This window comes from Barbus barbus (assembly GCF_936440315.1).
Source record: "Barbus barbus genome assembly, chromosome: 27".
NCBI lineage: Eukaryota > Metazoa > Chordata > Actinopteri > Cypriniformes > Cyprinidae > Barbus > Barbus barbus.
In genome coordinates this window covers 18,571,768-18,596,712 of record NC_136755.1, presented here as the reverse complement: position 1 = coordinate 18,596,712, position 24,945 = coordinate 18,571,768, and the positions used below count along the sequence as shown (strand labels likewise).

General features: G+C 37.2%; 2 protein-coding genes across 4 annotated transcripts in view; one reads left to right on the top strand and one right to left on the bottom strand.

Moving 5' to 3' along the window:
- Nucleotides 1-20,730, top strand: part of LOC306847504 (exostosin-1b-like) — a 94,616-nt gene extending 73,886 nt beyond the window's left edge. The window contains exons 6-11 of the mRNA XM_079381461.1: nucleotides 1,031-1,149; nucleotides 6,356-6,451; nucleotides 8,574-8,663; nucleotides 11,517-11,677; nucleotides 17,492-17,663; nucleotides 17,751-20,730. Coding sequence (XP_079237587.1) covers nucleotides 1,031-1,149; nucleotides 6,356-6,451; nucleotides 8,574-8,663; nucleotides 11,517-11,677; nucleotides 17,492-17,663; nucleotides 17,751-17,936 — 824 coding nt within the window. The 3' untranslated portion in view covers nucleotides 17,937-20,730. The remainder of the gene's footprint in view (nucleotides 1-1,030; nucleotides 1,150-6,355; nucleotides 6,452-8,573; nucleotides 8,664-11,516; nucleotides 11,678-17,491; nucleotides 17,664-17,750) is intronic.
- Nucleotides 13,763-24,945, bottom strand: part of LOC306847516 (mediator of RNA polymerase II transcription subunit 30) — a 24,972-nt gene continuing 13,789 nt past the window's right edge. The window contains exons 5-7 of one of the 3 annotated variants that reach the window (XR_013782155.1): nucleotides 21,363-21,467; nucleotides 16,873-18,910; nucleotides 16,454-16,509 (exon numbers count right to left, since the gene is read on the bottom strand). Coding sequence is in view for 2 of the 3 variants with exons in the window: in XM_079381480.1 (XP_079237606.1) it covers nucleotides 21,372-21,467 (96 nt within the window). In the remaining variant the exon portion in view is untranslated. Of the gene's footprint in view, nucleotides 16,510-16,872; nucleotides 18,911-21,345; nucleotides 21,468-24,945 lie in introns of all 3 variants that reach the window. The other 2 variants (XM_079381480.1, XM_079381481.1) reach the window with 2 other exon arrangements.

Sequence of the window (24,945 nt, the reverse complement as noted above, 5' to 3'; positions counted from 1 at the left end):
GCAAAATCCATATTCACAATCTAAAGTCGTGCATGCCACAGTTGCTAATGCAGCCCACGCATGCCTCTATCTTAATCTGCACTGCTTGTCAGGCCAATCAATATGAAGCCGTTGACTGAGCACCTCTTGTTAGTGGGAAAAAAAATGTGGTAACCAACAAGAATGATCTGCTTGTATCTGTGCAAGAATTATCATATTGGTTTGTCACCGCTGCACCAGTTAAACATGGGGAGTTATTTCCAGATGAGGGAAACACACTACAGGATGATGCCAACTGTCTGTTTTATCATCTGATGGGCAAAGTGGACAATAGATGGAAAAACATTCGGCATCTATAGAGAGATGGGCATGATATTAATGCCATTATCATTGATTGTAATTAAACATGTAGTCTATTTAATAACTCTAACCCCCGGTTTCACAGACCAGGCTTAAGCCTAGTCCTAGACTAAAATTTAAGTCTGAGCTGTTCAAGCTGAAAGAATTTTGCACTGACTGATCTTACAATATATCAGTGCTTTTGTTTTGTCTCGAGATGCACACCAGTAATGTTTTTTTTCTAAGCAAGTTTATAAAAAATTAATTAAATGTCCTAATAGAGCTATGGCCTAATACTGGCTTAGTCTAAACCTTGTCTGTGAAACCGGGCCTAAAACATGGTTTATTTATCTCCCATTAAATCCCACTTTAGTCATACCACTAAATCGTATTGCTTGAAGTATTTTATAGCTATATTTGGTGTGTTATAAAACGCACAGGAGTTCTGCACAGAGCTCTTCAGAAAGCGTCACAGAATCTGAGTTTGAAATTCTGTCATTCAATAAATATGCACCATTCACCCCTTGTTTGTTAAATATTTTATCAAATATTACAGCTTTTACTAGATTTTTTACACATTATGTTTAAGTCCATTCAGTAGAATTCCATAGATTTCCCCCAAGATCAGTGAATATGTGCAGGATAGATCTGGTATATCATTTTTGTCTGATTATGGTACTTTCAAATTAATTCTCCTGTTTTTGTTTTTTAGGGATCAAGCCGAATCCCAAGTTCACTGCTGTTATCCATGCAGTCACACCCCTGGTTTCTCAGTCTCAGCCTATTCTCAAGCTCCTCGTCTCAGTGGCAAGGTCACAGTACTGTGCTCAGGTAAGATCCACTACTTTTGATGGCTGATTAATTCATTAAATATATCAGTATTTGCTGAAAAAGTCCCAAATTAAGATGATTAAGAGATTAAACCTGGCTTTAGTGCCTTTTAATTCATTTAATAATTCAATATTTAAATATTCCTTACTTTTAATTAATTGCACTAAATTTGTGGTTCTCAACCAGTGGGTCTCAGCAAACTTCCAGGAGCTCCGCAGGATGACTTAAAAGTATTTAAATGAATAAATTATTAATATAGTCAAACTCTAATCTAAACTGAAATGCTAAAAACACACAAAATCAATAACTTGTTCTTATGGAAGAACATACAGTTCTTGAAATCACAAAAAGAATCATGGTTAAGTTTAATATATCAATAATTTTAGATTCTGTTAATATACAATTTGAAAACAAGCAGACCGCAATTACCACAGAAAAATCAGTATAGAATATATGGGCCCATACAAATAATGAATATTGTGATGGACAAAAGGGGCATTTGAGTCAAAAAGACTGACCACTGCTTTAAATTAATATTAAATGTATCAATTGACATTGATTTTCAATTGATATTATATAATAAAATAGTCAAACTCTAAATTGAAATACTAAAAACATATGAAATCAATAATTGTTGTTCTTATGGAAGAACATGCAGTTCCTGAAATCACAAGATAAATCATGGTAATCAGTTTAATATATCAATCATTTCTGTTTATATATAATAAAAAAAAAAAGCTTGAAAACAAGCAGTTTTGTCATAATTACAGAAGAAATAGCAAACATATCTATAGACTATATGGGCCTATACAGATAATAAATATTGTGATGGACCCTCAGTCAAAAATGCTGATGACCACTGCTCTAATTTAACATTAAATTGACTGCCCTGCTATAAATCATATGATGGTAAAAACAACATCTGTATCAGAATTGGAGCTGACTGCGGTTTCTGACATGAACTAGTTAGTTAGTATAATTTGTGACTGCTTGAGGCTTCCCATTAGGCTGTTTGATATCTGAACTTCAGAAAATGCTGAAATTTGTTTCCTCAATTTGATCTGATGAGGACACAGAGCGATGTTGTTTTCTTCTTGAAAATGAGTGGATATCTCTCAATGTTAAAAGCTTTCGGTGCATCTGGGCGACTCGTCTCTGCCGCCCCCTCAGTTTACACCCCTCTTAAACCTCACGGACTAAATCGGAGCCCAGCAGCCCATGCGTTTCCATGGCATCCACTGCCTTCTGAAGTGTTTACCACCCTGGGAACCAATACGTATCGATTCATCTCTAATGTGAAGGAGAGAGAGGGGGGCTAGTGGGGGAGGAGAGGTGGGGAATTAAATGCAAGGTGTCCCAGCTGACTGCGCGAAGCATGTTGCGCACACACAAGCTGGCGCTTTTCTCAGACTGTATCCTCTCTTCTCTGCGGGAGGGCTTGAAAAGACGCGACTGCTGAACGCTTGGCTTTTGTTTCTTTGGCGGAGCTTGAATTGAGCACCCTCTACTCCAGCTGAAGTGGAGGGATGGGAATAGCATTGCTAGCCCCTTTAGCTACAATTCATCAGCCAGAGTCTTTGCACTGAGGAATGGAAAGGAAGTAAAGGAAGGAGGGATATAAATAAACAAGGGGAGGCAGAGGAGAAAGACGGGTGTCTTTTGAGCTCGTTCTGGCAGGCTAGGTAACTGAGATTGGGGCCCACCGCTGTGAGTACGTATGTACCTCCACCCCCAAAACTGGGGGAAGTTGTTAGAGATGCCGTCTGCGTTTAAAGACATTGCAGAGCACACCACAAGTGATGACCGTTAAAAATACCCATTTAAATTAGGTGCATAAACTATTTACAGGATCCCTGCAGGTCCTAAAATCTATAACAGGAGTCTTAATTATCATTTTAAGAGGTCTTAAATTTGGGGACAGAAAAATAACTTTTTTTGTGTGATGTAGTTAAATGTGCATTGCAAGTTCAAAGTCAGAACGCAGTGAGCAGCTAGAAGTAGTATAATATAGACATTTTGAAAATGGAGTTCTGATTTATTTTGGGCTTGCTTACAATTTAAATTTCCACCTTTTTCTGGTTACTATTGCTATTATGGTTATACAATAAGCTGCAGTTACACTTTACTTTAAGGTGTCCTTGTTACAGTGTAATTATACACTTACATACGGAGTAATGTTAACTACATGTACTTACTATATGGTTAGGGTTTGGCTTAGGGTTACTTGCATGTAATTATTCATAATTTATTGTTATTATAATAGTAAGTACATGTAGCATGTAACGAGGACACCTTAAAATAAAGTGTTACCTAAGCTGCTTCTGGAATTTAGTTCAATGTAAATGTGTAGTCCAGGAAGGGACAAATAACTACATTAACATGTTCAACATATGAAGAGTTCATTTGCAAAAACAGATTTTTTTTCTTTTTTTTTTTCAAAAATCATGTTTTTTCATTGTGCATTCCAATTAATCTCAATCAAACTGCAAGTAAAAATAACTAAAAATACAACTAACTAACAACAAAACACAATAAAAACATAATAAAAACGTGATTATTGAAAATGAAAAAAAAAACAGTTATGTTTTCGCAAATAAACTCTTCATATATACTGTAGATTTTATTGTATCGGCACAATAATAAGTATAATAATATATTTATTCCCTTTCTTTAAACACATTAGCATTTCAGCAAAATCCAACATCGGTCAACGTCCAATTGACATGTATTGATGTATTGGTTCAAAACTATATTTCAAATTATTTTATGAAATGTGTATTTTAAACTTGCAGTTAACCTGTTTTGCTAAAAAAAAAAAAATTTTTATTAAAGGTATAGTTCACCCAAAAATTTAAATGACCCCATGATTTACTCACCTCAAGCCATCCTATGTCTATATGGCTTTCTTCTTTCAGACACATACAATCGGAGTAATATTTTTTAAAAAAACGTCCTGACTCTTCCAAGCTTTATAATGGCGGTGGGTGGGTGTTATTTTTCAATAGTCCAATAAAGTGCATCCATCCATAATGAGTGTCTCAAACGGCTCCGGGGGGTTAAAAAAGGTAGCGAATCGCTGAGTTTTGGTTAGAAAAATATCCATATTTAAAATTTTCTAAAATGTAATCTCTATCTTATGCTAACTGTCATACACGCATTCACAATAGAACGCTGTTCCGTGCGGCTGATGTAGGACGTCGGCGTAGCGTAAGCTTCGGTGAGAAGTTACGAATGCGGAAGGCAGAGGCGAAGGCAAAATTAAACATTGGTCACGAATTAGAACGAGGATTTGTAAAGAAAAACGATTGTATTCAGCTGAAAGAAAGTCATATACACCTAGGATGGCTTAAGGGCGAGTAAATTATGGGTTAATTTTCATTTTTGGGTGAACTATTTGTTTAAATGTTTACCCTAGCCTGTTTAAGTAAGTAAATGTGATTTGAAGTTAATTAATAGTGTGGGTATTTCTGAATGGACATATATTATTTATTAAGGTAAAAAGTCTTTGATAAGTCTACAAAGTCTTTCAAAGTCAAATGAAAATCAAGTAGTCTGTCGACTGAACAACTAGTCAACTAAACCTTCTTAACTTGAACAGCCTGGAATAAATTAGGCTTGCTTTGAGTTCAGTACATTTTTCAGGGGATGTTTACATAAAGTTTTGAAGACTAAATTGGTTATCTAAGCTATTATATGTATGATTCTCACTACATAATTGTTTAGTTGTTGGACGACCAGTTGACTGAGTTTTATGGTTGATTCATACTTTAAATCCACCCCAGTATGGAGCTTCACTCATGTCAACATGCTTTAGCATTCCTGGTCCTATCTTTGACTTGCTCGTCTGCATTATCAAAAAATCCAACCTTCAGGCTTTGTTTTGTTTCTAAGACTTTAAGTAATTAATGTCTCTGATCTTATTATAGATTATAGAATACTTAGTTTGAAGAGGCCTCCTGATCCTCCTGCATGTAATATCATTAGACAGTCAAGCTTTCATTTATTATGTTCTGCTCTGTGGCTTGAGAGCTACGTGACTCTGCGATTGGGAGTTAATGAAATGAAAGATGTGGTTAAGTAAAAGGCTTGATGGCTGTTTATATCACCAGCGCATTAAAACAGGATTTTAAAATCAGTGCATTAATATAGTACTTTTTCATTTTGAACAGCTCTTGTGTATAATAATGACGCTCATGCGGCAGCAGTCGAGCCTGCATCATGTCCTGATGCCATTCCCAATGCATTCGTGAGCAACAAAAAACCCTAAAAACTCAATTTAATTTAATAAATGTAAGTTTTAACTTTACCCAATTTCATTTTCACACATTTATTGCTTTTCTGTCAGGTTATTCAGTGTACGCTTGTCTTTTCATGTTTTGATGTCACGATCAAAGAAATGAGACAGAGACCTGATAATTTCAGCTTTTTAAATTCTCATTTATATGCATTTATTTTTCTTGTGGATTTTTAGAGCGGTCTATCAGCGCTTTTTTTGTACATGAAACCCTGAAAGCGTTGTGGGCTCTTGTCAGAGTATTGGGTTGAGTCCAAATACTCAAGCACTCTTAATGAGTTATTTAACCCCGCTCTGTGTACTAACTGACTTCTAAATCACAGACACTCTCTGAGAGGAAGGGCCCCTCTTAAAATGTTCCACATGAAACATTTATGAGTGTTAACGTAAAACCAGAGCCAGGCACTTCAGCCGGAGGTGTAATCACTCAAAGACACTTGAAAGTGATAAAACAAAATGAATATTTAAAAAAAACTATGACAAGCTGTAAATTGAAACCGACGTCATATCCCAAATTTGGGACATTCCAGGCTAATGCTGAAACCAGATACACAATTACAGAAATGTGTGTGAACTCACAAAGTAAAAGCCCTCAGAGAATCCCTGACACGTCACAATGTGATATGTTTGGCATTCACTGTGTATGTTTTACTGTCACGTGCTCTATTTAAGTGGGGCTTTTTAATAAAGTATGGCTGTGTATAAAAGTACAGAGTACAGTATATTATGATTTGTATTATTTAATTTCTTTGGAAAGAAACATATAAGCTGGGGTGTGGATCTGAATTGACGTGGGGGGGGTTCTGCCCTTGAGGCCTCAGTAATAGAAATGTAATGTATAATTCAAAAGAATGCATAGTTTTGGAAACTGCTTTGTGTTTCTGATCTCTCTTTCCTTCTGTTTTTCCTCAGATTATTGTATTGTGGAATTGTGACAAGCCTTTACCTGCCAAGCATCGATGGCCGGCCACCTCAGTGCCCATTATTGTAATCGAAGGAGAGAACAAGGTGATATATGGTGTCTTTGTGATTTCAATAAGTTTTCCCAAGTTATTTCCACTTTTATTTGGTATGTTAAAGCTAAAGAAATCACATTATGACCGCATTAGATATGTCACAAAGTCTAAATATAAATCGAAAAAATAAATGCATGAAACATTGTGAATGCTGGTTTTAATGTATACGCTACTTTTATTCATCAAGGCACCTTAACGTGATCAAAAGTAACAGTAAAGACGTATATAAAGTTGCAAAAAAAATCTATTTAAAAATAAATGCTGTTCTTGTGAACTACAACAATCATAAAATTTATCACACAAAAATATTATTCAGCACAACTGTTTTCAACATAAGAAATGCTTCCTGAGTATCAAATCAGCATTTTACGGCAGACTGTTTTTCACAAGTATTTTTCACAAAATTACTTATGTAGTGAAATACTATATCAAATTGTAGTGACACACAACGCAGCATCCCGCACTTTTGTAGTTGTTGATAGGGTGTGTGTGGATGTTTTTGGTGTGGAACAGAGAAGGGACTGTGAGTGTTGTTTCCCAGTGTTTGGAGCGGAGAGGGATTAGTTTTCCTCTGGCTGAGAGAAGAGAGCAGTGAAGTAGTGCCAGTCAGCCTGTGGTTTGTACGGCTTGTGGCTGTCTTGTTTACAGAGTGGTGTGTGTGTGTGTGGGTGTGTGTGTTTTCCCACCCAGACTAGCTGACGAGGAGACAGCTCTTTTAAGCCGTGATTGACAGCCTGGTGTTCCTTATTAAACACTCCCATTTCTACAGTATATGAGATCCTACAGAGAATACTGTGCCTTTCAGACTCACTCCCTGTGCTCCACTGCATTTCATTAAGCACTGCATGAAACAACATTAACTACTTATTGAGAATTGGTTTAATTTTTGTGTGAAGGAAAATAATATAGGGCAGGACTTGATTTTAGCCATTGGGATTTGAGTGTGAAAAATAATTCTATGCAATTTTGTGAATATTCAATTTCCTGTCCGTGTTATGTCAACAGAAAAGTTTTTAAATTAAGAATAACAAGTATGCAGAATCACACACTGTGTGATATAATTGCAAATAAGATCTTTTTTTTTTTTTTTTTTAGGGAAATTTTAGTAGCGATGCACCATAATTAATTTTTTTTTTTACACAGACTAAAATTAACATTTTCATTTAGCTAGAAACCAAAACTAAACATTTTGGTAATTAAATCTGGGTAATTGAACCCTGCTGTTCACAGTGTTGCTTTCTCGTGAGATAAATTAAACCAGTTATAGTAATGTTCTTCTGCAGCCAATCTTATCCATGTTTTGTGCAAGAAATAGACACTGACATAGTCAAAGCACAAATATTTTCTGTTTCAAACTAATTAGTTGTAATTGTTAGTAGTAATTTATTAGTAGCGGATAGTAGTAAAATGATATGACTTGACTCAATTTTCAGACTTGATTCTGTGCTCCGGCACTATGGCGTCTGTGCATTTGCAAGAGAGAGATGTGAGACTTCCAGCGTTAGATTTAATCCTGACTTCACAGGGCTGTGGCTCACCTGCACGTACCTCATCTTTCACCTTCATATTGTGGCTGTGGCTTTCTAGAAGTGCAGATTGTGTGTGGAGTGGTCCCTGTGGGCACTGCTGGCAGACTGCTTGTATGACTGAGGGAGATTTACAATGGGAAGCGTATGTGTATTATTTCCTGTTTAGTTGTGCTTTTAGACCCCGTCCTCTTTTGACATATTTATTATGAGTCTGTTTGTCGCTCCCTGACACTGTTTTGACGTTCAGTGCCGTTGAGGCTTGTTTTGCCCATATGTATTTTGACAAAAGTTAAATTAAATGCTTGCATGTGCGTCCATGTTTATGAAGCGAGTGAGGGAATGTGTGTGGGTGGCCTGTTGTTGTATGCGCCTGTGACAGGACTTTAATGTTTGTCTCGTTTTGTAAATTTCCATATCTTATTAGTGATCAACCACACATGCACAACAGTAACCAAATATTTGGAGTTTAATCCAAACAGAGAAAAATATGGAGAGGCATTTTTTTTCTTGTATTTGTTTCTTGTAAGCTTTCTATCTGAAGATAACTTAAGATAAAATCTGACACTGTGTTTTTTATCTCTGTAGGTCATGAGCAGTCGGTTTCAGCCCTATGACAGTATCTTCAGCGATGCAGTGTTAAGTCTGGATGAGGACACTGTGTTGTCAACCACTGAGGTATGGACTATAATTCTCCCCGTCTGTCTCTCTCCTGCTCTTTCTCTCTCTGAGTCACACGTCAGCAGTGAGGGTGACTGCTGTCCTGAGCTCTGTTAGCCTGTGGACCTGCTGAAGATGGTGCTTCCTCCTGGAAAGTTTCTTTTTTCATTTTCGATCACTATTCATGGCTGTGGATGTCATCTTTTTGTTGTTTTCTGGGGTCTTTGACAGGAGGTCCGCAACGTTTTTATTTTAGGATTGCCAAAGTTAATGTGTGAGATTTACAGACACATTTAAAATGGTTATTGTTGTTGTTGTTATTGATAGTAAATTAATGTGTGACCCTGGACCACAAAACCAGTCTTAAGTCGCTGGGGTATATTTGTAGCAATAGCCAAAAATACATTGTATGGGTCAAAATTATGAATTTTTCTTTAATGACAAAAATCATTAGGATATTAAGATCGTGTTCCGTGAAGATATTTTGTAGATTTCTTACCGTAAATATATCAAAACTTCAGGTAGCACTTTATTTTAACTTGTCATAATACAGAGTAATTACCTAATTAAGTACTTAGTAGCAGCTGTTGTACTTGCATGAAACAATGTACTTATGTAACTAAGTTATGGAACAGCCTGTAATTACAGTTTGTAATTATGTAGGTAATAGGCAGATACTGTTACACATGTAACAAACCGAGTCTGTTACACCGCTACTAGTACACTTAAGAACAATCTTGATACACTATTTTAAGTAGCTTATGTCTATGTACTTACATTTTTAATTACGTTGTATAAAGTCTGCAACACATATGTAACAATCTTTTGGTTATATAAGTAGCTGTGTAACAGACTCTGTCTGTTACATATGTGTAACTGTAGCTGCCTATTAAATCTACATAATTACAAACTAATTACAGGCTGTTCCATAACTTAGTTACATGGTAAGTACATTTTATTGCATGCAAGTACAACGGCTACTACGAAGTACTTAACTAGGTAATTACTCTGTATTATGGACACCTTAAAATAGTGTTACCTAACTTCGTTTTGATTAGTAAAATGCATTGCTAAGAACTTCATTTGGACAATTTTAAAGGCGAATTTCTTAATATTTAGATTTTTTATTTTTTTTGCACCATCAGATTCCAGATTTTCAAATATTGTATCTCGGCCAAATATTTGTCTAACAAACCATACATCAATGGACAGCTTATTTATTCAGCTTTCAGATGATGTATAAAACTCCGTTTCGAAAAATTGACATTTAAGACTGGTTTTGTGGTCCAGGGTCACATATTGGTAATAAAAATGAATTTAAATTGGAATCATCAGAGCTGATTAAAATGTCACACATAAAACATCTATTACTTGTTTACTATTTTCCTTTTTATTTTATATTTATTTATTTATTTAAATTAGTGCTGTCAAACGATTAATTGCGATTTTTATTTATTTTTATTTTATTGCATTTTTTTTTTATGTATATATAAATACACACACACAACAGTATATATTTTGAAAATATACATGTATATATTTATATTCATATAATTTATATTAGATAATTTTTCTTAAATATATACATGCATTTGTGTGTATTTATACTATGTACATAATAAATATACACAGTACTCGCATATATTATGTAAACAAACTTATTTTGGATGCGATTAATTGTTTGACAGCACTAATTTAAATATATTGAAACTGAACAGTAATTGTTGATTTATATTAATGTAAATTATTCTAATGTATTAAGAATAATATATATATTTATTGAGGGAAAAGTCGTAGTTAATAGTGAATGTTCCCTATTCTAAAGTGTTACCATAAATGTTTAGCCAATCATCACAGAGGTCATTTACATATAGGTACAGAGTGATGAAAAATGGTGGAATGTTTTGGTGGAAGACACTTTGAATAACATCGTAAGTGTGCTTCAGGGGATGAGATTACCCCTTCCCTGACCCTATATTAAAAATAGCATCCATTGCAGCTAACAATAGGGCAGATGTCGGATCCATAACCCTGTAGCGCCTTAAAGCGAAAGACGCCTTATCATTTGAGCAGGGTTGTGATCGCTCCCTCCTCAGCCGCTCTTGGATTAAACCCCCAACCTTTCAGCTGGCAGTGCAGATTTGGCAACCATTATGCTTCCGCCACTCATAATCAGCTCAGCATGGCCTCTTCAGCCCTCGGATCCTCCCTCTCTCAGCTTCTTTCTGTCCCCTGCATTAGTGGCACTCTGCAGTGTACAGCGGTGAGAAATGGCCGTCCCTTATCAGAGGCAGCAGAGTCAGCGTGAATACACACAGCTGAAGTCAACCTCCTAAACATGTCTTCCCTCCTGTGCATTCCTCTTTTCTTCCTGAAATGGATATCTTTAATCATGTGTTATCTTGACCACACTGCAGGAAAACTCCAATTACTCTTTCTTTCTTTAACTCCCCTTCCCAAATAACCCCATTTGTGTAGCTGGAGACTTAGTTTGGCATTACATGTGAGGCGGGTGTACTGCCGGTGGGGTTACGCCAAGGCTTCAGTGTATATAGTTAGTCTGTTTGTGTGTGTCTTGTATGTGTGTGGTTCAATTCACTGCTGACTTGAGATCCTGCTGAGGCTCCGCCGCTGACACTTTTGATGTGTTTCAGTAAATATTTTTTAATGCTTTGATATTTGAAAAGCAGGGCATGTTCGCAGCTAGCAGCATTGAAAGCGTGTTTGTGTATGTGTGTATCTTTTGTGTCTGGTTTTTATCATGAGAGAGCCTTCATGCCACCATTCTCGATTCTTTATTCCTTCTTTTTAACTCTTTATAGCACTGGTTTGTCGAGTGGCTTCTAACTTGAGTTCAATGTTTCCTTGCAGGTGGACTTTGCCTTCACAGTGTGGCAGAGTTTCCCTGAGAGAATTGTGGGATATCCTGCCCGCAGTCATTTCTGGGACAATAATAAGGAGCGCTGGGGTTACACCTCCAAATGGACCAATGACTATTCCATGGTTCTCACCGGAGCTGCCATTTACCACAGGTACTGCATGTGGAAACAGCTGCTTCACTGGGAGGAAATTAGTGCAGTGCCTTCCTTTTACGAACATATATTTTTATTTTTTTTTGCATGTTTGTCACACTTTAATGTTTCAGGTCATCAAACTAATTTAAATATTAATCAAAGATAGCACAAGTACTAAGGGAGGGGGGGGGCAAGCACTTTTTCACACAGGGCCATGTGGGTTCGGATTTTTTTTCCCTTCATAAAAAAAAAAAACCCTTCATTTAAAAACTGCATGTTGTGTTTATTTGTGTTATCTTTGATTAATATTGAAATTTGTTTGATCTGAAACATTAAAGTGTGACAAACATGCAAAAAAATAAAAAAAATCAGGAAGGGGGCCAACACTTTGTCACACCACTGTATATTATGTGTGTGTGTGTGTGTGTGTGTGTGTATATATATATATATATGTATATGAGGGGCCGTACAAGCCATAATTCATTCTGGTGCTCTCACACACATACATTCTCCTTTCACACACATATTTTTGATTTCACACACATACATTCTCCTTACACATACATACATTTGTACTCTTTTTCACACACACATATTCTCCATTCACATACATACATGTCTAACCATTTTTTTTGGTATTCATTACTTCCTGTTTAAGTAGGAAGTCACTCTCAGACCAGAAATTACATGTGCAGACTTGATCCGCTCATCCTAACACAGCTATGCTATTCAAAGTCATCCTGTTTTCTTTTCAAGTAATTTTAAAATCGTTATGTAACCCACTTGTTCTACAGCTCTATGCACAAATGATGCACTGATCAGGATTTTTCATGACCAACTCCAACTGGCGATTTTTATTTTTTATTTTTTTTATATTAAAATGGGCCGATTCCCATACTCGTTGTCTATTTATTTATTTATTTTCATTTATTAAAGGTGCAATAGGAGATCTCGGAAAATGCTAACTAGCCTGATAGCACTGAAAGCGAACATCCCACCCTCCCTGCAATCGCCGTCCAAAGCCACGCCCCCTAAACGCACATACACTCAAAGAGCAGAATACCAGAGACAACATTAAATTACTACAATAGGCTACATCAACGGTTTCCAATTACAGTCCTCGCGCCCTCCCCGCTCTGCACATTTCATATGTATATCTTATCACGTCTGACGTTTGTTCTATTCAACCGTAAATCATAAGTGCCTTACGAAGTGGACATCGCCAGATATTCCGCCATGATTCCAGTTCAAAGCGAGCGTACCATACAAAGGGCATTAAAGTGTGCGAGACATGAATTTAAATTGTATTTATTTTTACAGAGGTATATTATTTCACACTTCTCTAGTAAGTTTCATCTGTGTGTGAAGACACTGCGCAGCGTAAATCCGTGAATGAATGTTCCGAAGTGAAATAAACTTCAACGGATTTGAGGGAGTAGGGAGCAATGAACACTGTGTAGGGAGCATGTCAATCGGAACACAGTTCATACACGGTAGCTCTCTTCTAACAAGCTGGTTATGTGAATCGGGTGTGTTAACTAAGAGAGACATGCAAAAGGACTGGAATTGGGAAATGCTGGGCTATATCATGTCATTCACCAGTGAGAAAACTTTATAGCACAGTTAGTAAAAGTACTAAAATACCAGGAAGGAAGATTGGGTTGTTGATGTTTGCCTGCCATTCTCGCGCTGACTGCACAGCGTGTGTGAACGCGCTGATGACGAATCCTGTCTGCGCGAACAGGTTGCACAGAGGTATGAAAATACATATGTTGACAGGCAGGTAGGAAAGCCAATTAAAATGCTCGGACCGAGCGTTTTGATTGGACGAACATTTCTTGGTCCTACACCTACCACAGAATATATAAATACAGATAAATACATTTAGACCACTTCACTTAATGATTGCTATCAGGATGTGAAGAGACTTTCAATCAGCATAACAAAAAAATGTTTCTGAAGACAATCACCTATTGCACCTTTAATTGTTTATTTTGCTCTGTTACTGGTCAAATTAACCTTAAGAAAACAAACAAAAATATCTGCAACATGAAACAACTGCACAAAAGTAAAACATCAGACAAGCTGAATAAATATTTTATTATAACTCTTTATTATTAGTGTTTTATTACCTTAATATGTATGTTTGCACTGTCTGTACTGAAGCTCCTGACACCACGACAAATTCCTGTGTGTGTGTGTGTGTGTGTAAACACACTTGACAATAAAGCTCTTTCTGATTCTGATGAAAAGACAAATTCACTTTATGACAGTAGGTGGCACTTATGGAACAGCAATAGCAATACAATAAACAATAAACATACATTTAATACTGTATGTATTTTACAGAGGTAAGAGGAAAAGAAAATGCCATCAAAACTTTTCTGAAGACAGTTCTCCTCAGAAATACATTCATAATAACCCCCATCCCAATTCAATATTTATGGTTTTCTTCCATTTCGAGCATCTCAAACAATGAATTTGTTCTCTGGTACAGTATTTTATCTGCTTGCACGACTATTCTCTCCTCTTCATGTCTTGTCTTCGGTGCATCTTTGTATTATCATAATGATCACAACGTTTATGTTACCGAATGGTGTCCTGTCAGGAATAACCTTCCCGTGCTGTATATGAACCATTTTTTATTTCTGTCACACGGTGTCTACACCGGACTCGCCGCACTGCAACAGTCTAGTAGTCTGCACTGGACGCCACAAAGCAACTATTGCAAGTCATTTGAACTTTGTGTCAGTACGTCATGAATAGAATGATGCAGCAGTTTACTGTCGGGAATTTATCATGTTGTGCCGCATCCCGTGTAGACAGCATCATTATAATAGGTTCTATATAACGGACAGTCGTGGCCTAATGGATAGAGAGTCGGACTTGTAACCCGAAGGTTGTGGGTTCGAGTCTCAGATCCAGCAGGGATTGTAGGTGGGGGGAGTGAATAACCAACACTCTCTCCACCCTCAATACCACGACTGAGGTGAGACCCTTGAGCAAGGCACCGAACCCCCAACTGCTCTCCGGGCACCGCACCCACTGCTCCGGGTGTATGTTCACTACTGTGTGTACACTGGGATGTGTTAAATGCAGAGCACAAATTCTGAGTATGGGTCACCATACTTGGCCACACACCACTTCCCTTTCCTATATTGTATCATGCCGGGCCGCTTGTGTCCGGTGTAGTAGACACGTGTCAGTTTAAATGCCGGAGATGCCGTGTTGCCAGATATTGCTACGAAAAACAAACAAAAAACTATCTAAAAAGAAATAAACCGCAATGAGTCCAAATCTTGAGTAATGGAAATAATATAAAAATATCGCTGACCCTAACCTGATTCTGCCACCTCTCACTTTATTCACTTCCTAAATTGTCACATAGTGGAAAAAATCCATAGACGCTTATAGTAAGTGTCTCTGGCAACACAGTTGAGGCTGCGCCTACCTGCCTTCCATTTCCACTATACTCTCACACATATATTCTTCTCTTACATATACATATTTTCTTTAGACATACATGCATTTTCTTACACACATTCATTTTTTATAATATTAAATGTATACTTTGAATACATTTGCATAAGAGCAAAATGTATAAACGTGTGCGTAAAATATGAATATGAGAGTTAAATATATGAATGTGAAAGGAGAATGTAAGTGTGTGAGAATAGAAATTATATGTATGTGAAAAGAGAATATAAGTGTGTGTGAGAGTAGAAATGTATGTGTGTGAGAGCTGAATGTATGTGTGTGAGAGCACCAGAATGAATTATGGCTTGTACGGCCCCTCGTGTGTGTGTGTGTGTGTGTGTGTGTGTGTGTGTGTGTGTGTGTGTTTCTGTGTGTGTGTTAGGGGTGGAACGATACATGTATTCGTACCGAACCGGTACGGACATCTCGGTTCGGTATATGAGGCCTTACAACGAATACAGGCAATTTCACCCCCAATCCAGAAGGGGGTGCCCGCAACCGCCAGCAGAAGAACAGTGAATGCCATGAGTTGCGCACTTCAAAACAAAGCCCACTAGACAGTGACCATGTGCTGATTCTGAATGTGTCTCTCACATAGACTGAAAAAGGAGTATACTGCGAAATGGAGCTTTGTGCTCGTGTATCCTATCTCTCTCATTCGGCACAAATCCAATTATTCCATAATATTTCCATATTTGTGATGTAGCGTATCTGAATGCTAAACTATTATTTATTATGTAAATTATAGGCTTTGTACTTCAGTCGTGTTCCAACTGTGAGACAGAGGCGGGTGCGCTGATGTTTGGTTCACTGTATTTTATTTTGATAAAGTACCAACTGCGCTGTCAATTTAGCAATGCTGGAACTGATGTGTTTTGTGTGTGCGCGCGTTCCAGCACGATCACTTCGACTGTTTCCTTATACCAGCACAAAAATGAACTGAAACTGCAGGCTACGTTACTTGTCGCACTGTTTTTTCCCTTGTTTATCTGTAAACTAAATCAAATATATTTCAAGAATTTATTCCTTGTATGTATAAATGTACTGCAGATAGTATTTTCACATCTAGGTGGAAAAATTTAATTTCTACTACAGTCTGTTCAAAATAAATGAAAAGAAACCGAGCTTAGTAGATTTTTATTTTTTTTCCCTGTTGTACTGAAATCATATCGAACAGAGGTACGTACCGAACCGTGACATCTGTGTACCGTTCCACCCCTAGCCTCTACTACGCCAGCTTTCAAGTGTGTGGTTCCCAGAAATCAAAAGGTCAAATTAAAAGGATACATTTTCTTCCCAGTGTTTTGCTTTATTTTTGCAATCTGGCAACCATACACGTGCTCACTCTTCATTGCGGAAGTGCAGACGATGATCTGAAAACACCAACAAACAAGTGCAAAATTAACATTGGTTTCCACAACAATATTAACTGTTCAATATTGATGAAAAGAAATTTTACTTGAACGTCATATCACTGATAGATTGATTAAAAGCGTAATGTTAAAGCTTAAATTTCAAATAAATAATTTACTGAAAGTCTGGTAATTCGTCAGTTATGTCTTAAATAAAAAGCAGTAATATCACAGACAAAGTTTCATAATTCTGAAGTTCTTTAAAATGGAGACTACCATTGCAATAAGTAGACCTGGCAATATTTTTAAAATATTAATACAACTATACAAATCAATCTTTAGATTAAACTGACTCTGATATAGTGTTTCTAGAAAAAGTCTCACCATACACTCCTCAGAGCTATGGTCTTAAACAGGACGTACAGGAAATTGTCCAAATATAAGGTTCCGGTTCCATCATGGTAACACCACAGACATTGTTGAGGACATGAAAAGGACATTTTTCTTAGAATATCACAAAGTAATTATATAAAGTTATTTTCTTGGCATTATAATATTTGTGTAATTGTTTAATTTAACATGCATAATATTTATTTTAAATAAAAATTTCACACATTTATATTTTTGCAAAGTTAATACCACATGCCACCACAAATAATGACCTAATATGACGGGGCACCAGCTTTAGGGTAGAATTGTTCATAAATTTTCTCAGAAAAACATGATTTGCAGTTTCTGTAGTAAGCTAGAAATTTGCAGCAAGGACACATTTGTAGGACAAGCAGCCATTAAATATATATTTAAGGAAAGCTGTATTGAAAAAAATAAGCCATTGATTAAAAAACTAATTGTTTTTTGTTGCAGTTAACGAAAAAAAATATCAGTATCTTTTATCGATCCCAACACATTGTTCATTGTCCTATTGAGCTTTTGAATTTATGATTTGGTTGTCACAACCTGTCCTTGACGATGTCCATGTTCTCCATTCCATCCTTTTCTCCAGATATTACCACTTCCTGTATACCCACTTCCTTCCAAATAGCCTGAAGAGCATGGTGGACCAGCTGGCCAACTGTGAGGACATCCTCATGAACTTCCTAGTGTCTGCTGTCACCAAGCTGCCGCCCATCAAGGTCACACATAAAAAGCAGTACAAGGAGACCATGATGGCTCAGGTAAGTGGGAGAAAAAAAACACTGCAGATAATTAAACCTACATGAGCTTGAGCAAACCGTCTAATGTTGTGCATCTGTTCCTCTTAGTCATCTCGAGCCTCACGCTGGGCGGACCCGGACCACTTTGCCCAGCGCCAGACCTGCATGAACAAGTTCGCCAGCTGGTTTGGCGGCATGCCACTGGTCCACTCCCAAATGAGACTGGACCCCGTTCTGTTTAAGGACCAGGTCTCCATCCTCCGCAAGAAATACAGGGAGATCGAGCGGCTCTGACCAGACTGGCGCCCCTTGTCAGACATTCAACAGGGGGCCGCAAGAGACTCTCCGGAGCAGAGGAGGACAATAGTAGAAGAGCCCGTGGCTCAATTTTCCCTTTAGCACACAAGCAAAGGACAAACACAGGCCTCTGTGGACCTTCAGACACACATGACACACTTTTAACTCTTCTGAAGATTTAGTTTTGTTTCAAGGTTGGTAACGAATGCCACAGAAAAACTAATCTTTCCCAGCACATGAGCGAGTTGTTGGACGACAGGAGGGATGCATCATCGTGTTAGCACTTCTTCACCACGCCACATCTGGATCCGTTCACCCTCCCGCTTCAGATGTCAACATCATGTTCTCAGTTCTTTCCGAGGTCTCGAGCCATGATTGTGTACAATTGAGCTCATATGGTTTTATTTCCAAGTTTTTGGGGTATTAGGGGTTTTTTCCTTTTCAAAACACTTCATAATCATTTAGTTTCATTGGAAGGCTATGATGTAGACGGTGCAGGTGAACAGTTCACAGAAAGAAATATAACTGTGAGCAAAAAAAGGGCCGTAACATTGCATTGGAAACGACGATCCCTGTTATTAGTGGCATAACCACCATTTAAACATGGTGTAGCCTGCAGTATTTTATTTCTTATTTTTAAAAATGGTGCCAAGACTGAGTTGCCTTAAGTGGCTTGTCAAACCCTCCCTACCTAATTAATTCATACAAATCCACCTTAAAGTGTATAAAAAAAATTAATTAGAATTCCCTAAATTCTCACATTATTAAACAGTCCGACTTGGTCAAAAAAAAATTGTCATAGTCAAGAGAAATATTAGCATGGAAACAAAGGCAGAGCTTACAGTGCAGGAACACCATCTGTTTAGGTGTGAAAACTTTCGTAGACATCAACGCATGCCAGGTTGCATCGTAAGGACTTATGGGCCGTATTTTAAGTGAGACGTCTCTCACCTCCTTTATCTTCCCTGTCCCTGTGAAAAATGAGCGGTCCGTCAAAGTTCAATGGCACTGCCTCATTTCTCCCCTTCGGCCTCCTATTTTAAATGCTACTCCTTCGCATATAAAACTCACTCAGCCAAAAATGGACACCTGGCTAATTTATGTCCCCTAGAAAGTGACTTTCCTGCTTCCTTTTTATCTTTTCTTGTTGATTTTATATCAAGGGAATGGTTCTCGAGACGTTGGGCCCCTCCAGTGTTGTTTCTCTGTGTTTCCCAGAGTCAGAGTGGAGTGTGTTGTCAACCTCCGCTCAAAGGTACTTGAATGTCTGATGACTTGAAGGAGTGCCGTGCTTTAGTGGCCTTTTGTGAAGGTGACTGGACTTAAAATGTGCCAGCTGTGAGCCAAAGCCTTTTTTTTTTCATGTTTTCACATAATGCATCAGAATTCGGTTGATGCTGTGACATGTACACTACATGTTTTTTCCCTCCGTGTGGTCATGGTCAGCCCACGCTGAAATTTAAAAGCATATCTGACACTGAATGTTGTTTAGGAACCCTTCAATTGTTGTGCGTTGTATTTTAATAAGCATTATGACTTAAAGGCCTGAGAAATTTGCAGTGATGTGATTCAACTGACATTATTCGAACTGAAAATCTTAGTGTCCATCTTGACATTTTAAGTTTAGGTGCTTGCTTGAATCTTGATATACAAATATGTGAATTAATTTCAGGTCCCTGAAAGCTTCTACTATAATTGCTCTCTTAACTGTTGCATAAAATGTTCATTTGTAATTAGTTGTCTCTGTCATCCTTTTTCTCTTTAAGTTTTAGCAAAAATGGCCCACATCTGGTTAAGTTTTAAGTTCAGCAAACCATCTAATTGAAAATTTTATATCCAGCATTTATACCTATGATTGTCATTATAATGTCATATCACAGAATCAACGTCTGGCCTCGCACAATTTCATCGGCCAAATTATAAGACACTTCAATGTGCATAATCCTTGTTCATACAGCTGGATCTACACAATTCTATATAGGATGATGCATCTGAGATGATTTTAGGGAGTAGATGTGTGCATCAGATGTCTGTTTTGATTAATATGTGCATCTCATCCCATCACGATGCCGTTGTCAATGCTGTCATCAGGGCTTGTGATACGCCCAGAATGATAGGCCCTTGTCAGTGCAGACGACACACTGTTTGCATCAGTGTTATTTTAATTACAGAGCTTAACATGACAAAGCCATTCATTTGAAATTGGCCTGTTGAATGCTGCTGCTACCACTACACACTTGCAAGATCACCAAAGAATCTTGGCAAATTAAACTCATGCAATTCTATTATGTTGTTGTTCTTTCATGGTTTCTATACTTGTTTTTCATTCTGTCTCAAGGTTAACTGGTAAAATTAGCATCTGATTTCTCTTACATTACGTTCTATGATTAGCAATAAGCAATATGGAGTCATGCTCAAAAACATCATTTATCTCTCCCTGATTGTGCCTTTTGATTCAATTGAATTGAGTTTGGAAAGAAGCGGCAAAATCTTTCAAATAAAGTTGCGACATCTGCCGACACAAGTTTCACAGCATCTGTAAAACACGCGACTGTATTTCTCACGTTAGGCTGTTAACCAGACTTGCATGACCACTTTAGGCTATTTATGAGTAAATACTGATTTGTTTTGGGTTATTTTTGTTCAAATCGGTTTGTTTTGCTCCCTCCTGTCCTGACCCTTCATCCCAGTAATTAACAGATGACTTTTTATAGCGGTAATAAAGAAATTACAAAATGCCAATTTTGTATGAATGATTTATAAGAAAATGAATAAAGTCATATTTGATGGTATAACGATGTGACTCGTGTTTACTTTTCTGATTAATGGTCACAAAGAGGTTACAAATAAGGGATTACGAATTATATTGAACCATACATGCTGGCTGTGCTTTTTTTTTTTTGGAAAAGGATGCTTTTATATCTAATACTAAAATCAGACCATTTGTTCTTTTTTTTTTTTTTCCAAACACGACCAAAAAAGTATGAAGCAGTCGAGACGCACTGGTATAAGGTTAACACTTAATAGATATAACACTACACTAATATGCAATATGTTTCACACAATATTTTTCTGCAAGTTATGATTGAGAAATACACCGTTTAACAGTAAATTGGAGCTATCGCTCATGCAAAATATGAGGAATACACTTGCGTAAAAGGCTCATTTTAAAGCATATCTGAGTGAATGAGCAGGTTGAAAATTGAATCCAAGACAGCTGAACCGAATGGTATTTCAACCGTGTGTTATGAATGTAGCAGAATTTCTTCAGTTCAGTCCTCTTTTCGCTTCCTACCTTCTCTCAATTTTGTGCCTCGCTGCTCTTTCCTGCATCTAGCTTACGTGTCCCACTGAAAACAGAGCTCATGAATGCAGCGAACATGGGCTGTGTATGTACAACACTGACTCTGTGTGCACACGCACATGTGTGTTTCAGCTCCTGACAGCCAGCATGGAGTTGATCTCCCAGATGAGGTTTCTGAGCTGGTCCATAATCATCTTCAGCTGCTGGTTCTTCTGTTTGAGTTTCTGTGATAAAAATGGAAATAAACAGTTTCAGTTATTGAGCTGTTAATATGCAGCACTGCTGAGCAGAACGTCGCTGACTTAACATTTTTCAGTAGCATAACATCACAGCTATTTTCAAAATGATGTAGCAGAGTTTCTTTTCCTAACTACTACCTGTGTAGCATGACAAAACTCAGCATGATCTCATCTTATGCCACATTATATAGTGTAACTTCTGAGTGTAATTCAGACCTTTTTCTCACAATTCTTAATTACAAGATATAAACTCACAATAGCAAGAAAAAAATGATTAAGAAATATTGCCTTTTTTATTTCTTATTCCATGGCAGAAACAAAAAAAAACTGAATTCTGATGAAAAGCCAGGATGTATCCTAATCTGTATACTAATCAGTATACTGTATGTAAATGAGAGAAAACAAGACACTAGGATTCAGTGAAGAATTCATCACAATGATCCAAACAGGTATCTCAAGTTGTTTTAAATGAAAGAACCGGCTCAGAAGAGTCATTTGCTCATGAATCAGACTATGGTTGCACTGTGCTTGTGTAGCAGTGAGCAGGGATAACTGTTCTTGCCATTAGTATGCGTTACACTGTGCTTTTTATCTTACCACATTCAATTCACATTGCAACTCACATTCATAACTCATAATTTCTTTTACCATGTTGCTGAAGATCATCACTGAAAAGCGAAGCAGGAAGCACTGTTGCATACTGTAAATAGTTAACATCACCATAAGTAGCCTCAATATGTTGTTTTTGTTTAACTGCTTCATAAAAAGGACTATATACTTACATACTCAGAGACAGGTTTGAGAGATCCACTTGTTTAACACACGTGACAGCAATTCAACACAAAAAGCAAGCCGATAAAGTCAAGATGTTTAGCTTTTTTTTTCAACCAAACTGAAAAGGGGATAAATGTGATACGAGCCACTGTTGTATGATTGCTGGTGTTGTACCTGGCACAGCAGGCTAGAAACAGCGAGAGGTTCTCTGGCCAAAAACACCTTGTTAAAGAAAATGGCTAGAGGAAAATGTCATTCAAACTGACACTCTTTATAACAGTTTTGTGCAGGAGAGCATCTCTGAAGCTTCATGGTGTTGAGCCACAGCAGAAGAATAATGCGCTTATACCAGCCCACCTCATGTCAATGGTACAAGCTGCTGGTGGTGTAATAGTACAGGAACTGTTTGCTTGGCGCACTACAGGCCTCTTAAATACAAACAGAGCTCTATTTAGATGCTGTAGTGTATGAGCATTGTTACTGACCATCTGTATCCCTATATAGTCACAGTCTACCCATTTGAAATGAATAGCCTACTTCCACTGGGACAATAAACCATGTCACAAAGCATTCATCATCTCCACCTTGTTCTATTGTGGGAATAGCTTGTGACTTCAGCTGGTTCCAATGGCAACACGGTCCCCTGATCTCAATCCAATAGAGTACCTTTGGGGTGAGCTGAAATGAGAAGTTCATGCAGCCTGTAAATGGGCAGAGGCTGTGTGATTTTATTGAGTTAACCTGCTTGGGGTTGATAATATTTTGGGGTTGATAATGTTTTTGAAAGTGCTAAAGTGGCATTCATTTGATCAAAAATACAGTAAAAACAGTAATTTTGTGAAAGTTAACATTTAAAAAAATCTCTCTCTTTTAATATACTATAAAATCTATGTAAAATAAATTTTTCAGCAGCCGTTATTCCAGTCTTCAGTGTCACATGACCCTTCAGAAAAAAAAAATTTACATGCCGATTTGGATTTAAAAAAAAAAAAAAAAAGCATTTCTTATAATCAATGTAAAAAGTTGTGCTGCTTAACATTTTTTGTTAAAACAGCGATAAATTTTTAAAAAATTCTTTGATCAATAGATAGTCTCCACATCAGGTGTCATGCCCATAGACTGTTGGCTGAACATCCGATGATTCCAGGAGATGTGTATGTCATGTTTTTTAACAGTCCGCTTGGAAACAAAGCCGTTGTGATGCCAATCTCTCTCACATGGAAGAAAAAAAAATCATGATTTTTACAACTGTGGCAATGAGCTATTTTGTAACAATGTAAAAGTCTTTATTGTAACTTTTGATAAATTGAATGCATGCTTGCTTTTTTTTTTTTTTACTTACTACACACTTTTAAATGACTCCATATATGCTTAATATCTATATCTGATTGCTCAAAAGTTCACACACAAAAAAGCCAGCTGGTACAGGGCAGGGGCAGAACACTACATTGATCGCTTCTTCCTTTCCTAGCAGGGTCAACCTGGATCATGATTGCTTCAGGAACACTGACAGGAAGAGAGTCTGAGGCACTTATTGTCAAGCACTGAAACTGGAGTCCTGAGGCAAGCTCAGAGGACACAAGTCTCTCATAGAGCAGCGGTAAAGTCTCACTTGATCATGATTCTCAGAAGAGATGTTAACTGTGATAAAGGGGTCTCGTCATCCCACTGGCTTTCAGCGTTTAAGCAGGACTTTCAGATGTTAGCATGAAGGCAACTGGTTGATGGCAGCTCAGCTCTCATGACAAAGTTGCTTCTTATCGAGCACTGAAAGCCACTGTGGGCTGCTTAATAAATGTGAAGTCAAAGTGATCAAAAGTCCAATAACCTACACACTTGCACTTTAGTATGTACTTGTGCAGTGATGTTCTGACTAATAAAGGGACAGTTCACCCAGAAATATAGTTATTTACTCACTGTCATGTCATTTTTGCCTACAGAATGACAGTCAATGAGAGCCAAAACATTTTTCATAATTCTTCTTAAAAAATAAGTTTGGAATGGCATGAGGGTGAATAAATGATAATATAATTTTTTTTAATTAACTATTCCTTTTAGCACTGCTAATTATCATTAACAATAATAAGTTATATTTAAGGACTATTTGAATTTCGCTGCCTAATCATAAATTCATTAAGTGGCTTTTGCAGAAGACAATCAGAGGAGAAAAACTGCTTGTACTTTTTCAAATCATTCAGTCCTATGCTCAAACATGGCATCTCATTTCGCCTCTCTCTTCATCTGAATCTCTTACCTCATCGATTCACAATGAGATCAAAGCAGCCACCCTCGATAATGTGCACAGACGGAAGAGTTTTTGATCAAATGCGAACTTATTAAAATTCAGGTTTGTTCAGATGTACTATGTTTTACACTCTGAGTGACAACTGAATGATGTGCTTGCACCAGTGCACCATTTTGCAAAGAAAAAGTAGTGTTTTTTCATTGGCACCCAAAACTGTGAAAAGCACAAATTAGTCTCTGAGGTCTGAATAGATTAAAAAAGATCTAAAACAAGAGAACTATTGAGAAGTGTGGCTTAAATACCAGTTAGAACATGTTTACTGCTAGAGACTGATCAAAGTGAAACCATTTTAAACTAAGAAAATTTAAATAGAATAAAATTAAATGCAGAAATGATCTGTAGAACAAGCCTTCATTATAAAAACTGTGACCTTGGATTCCACAT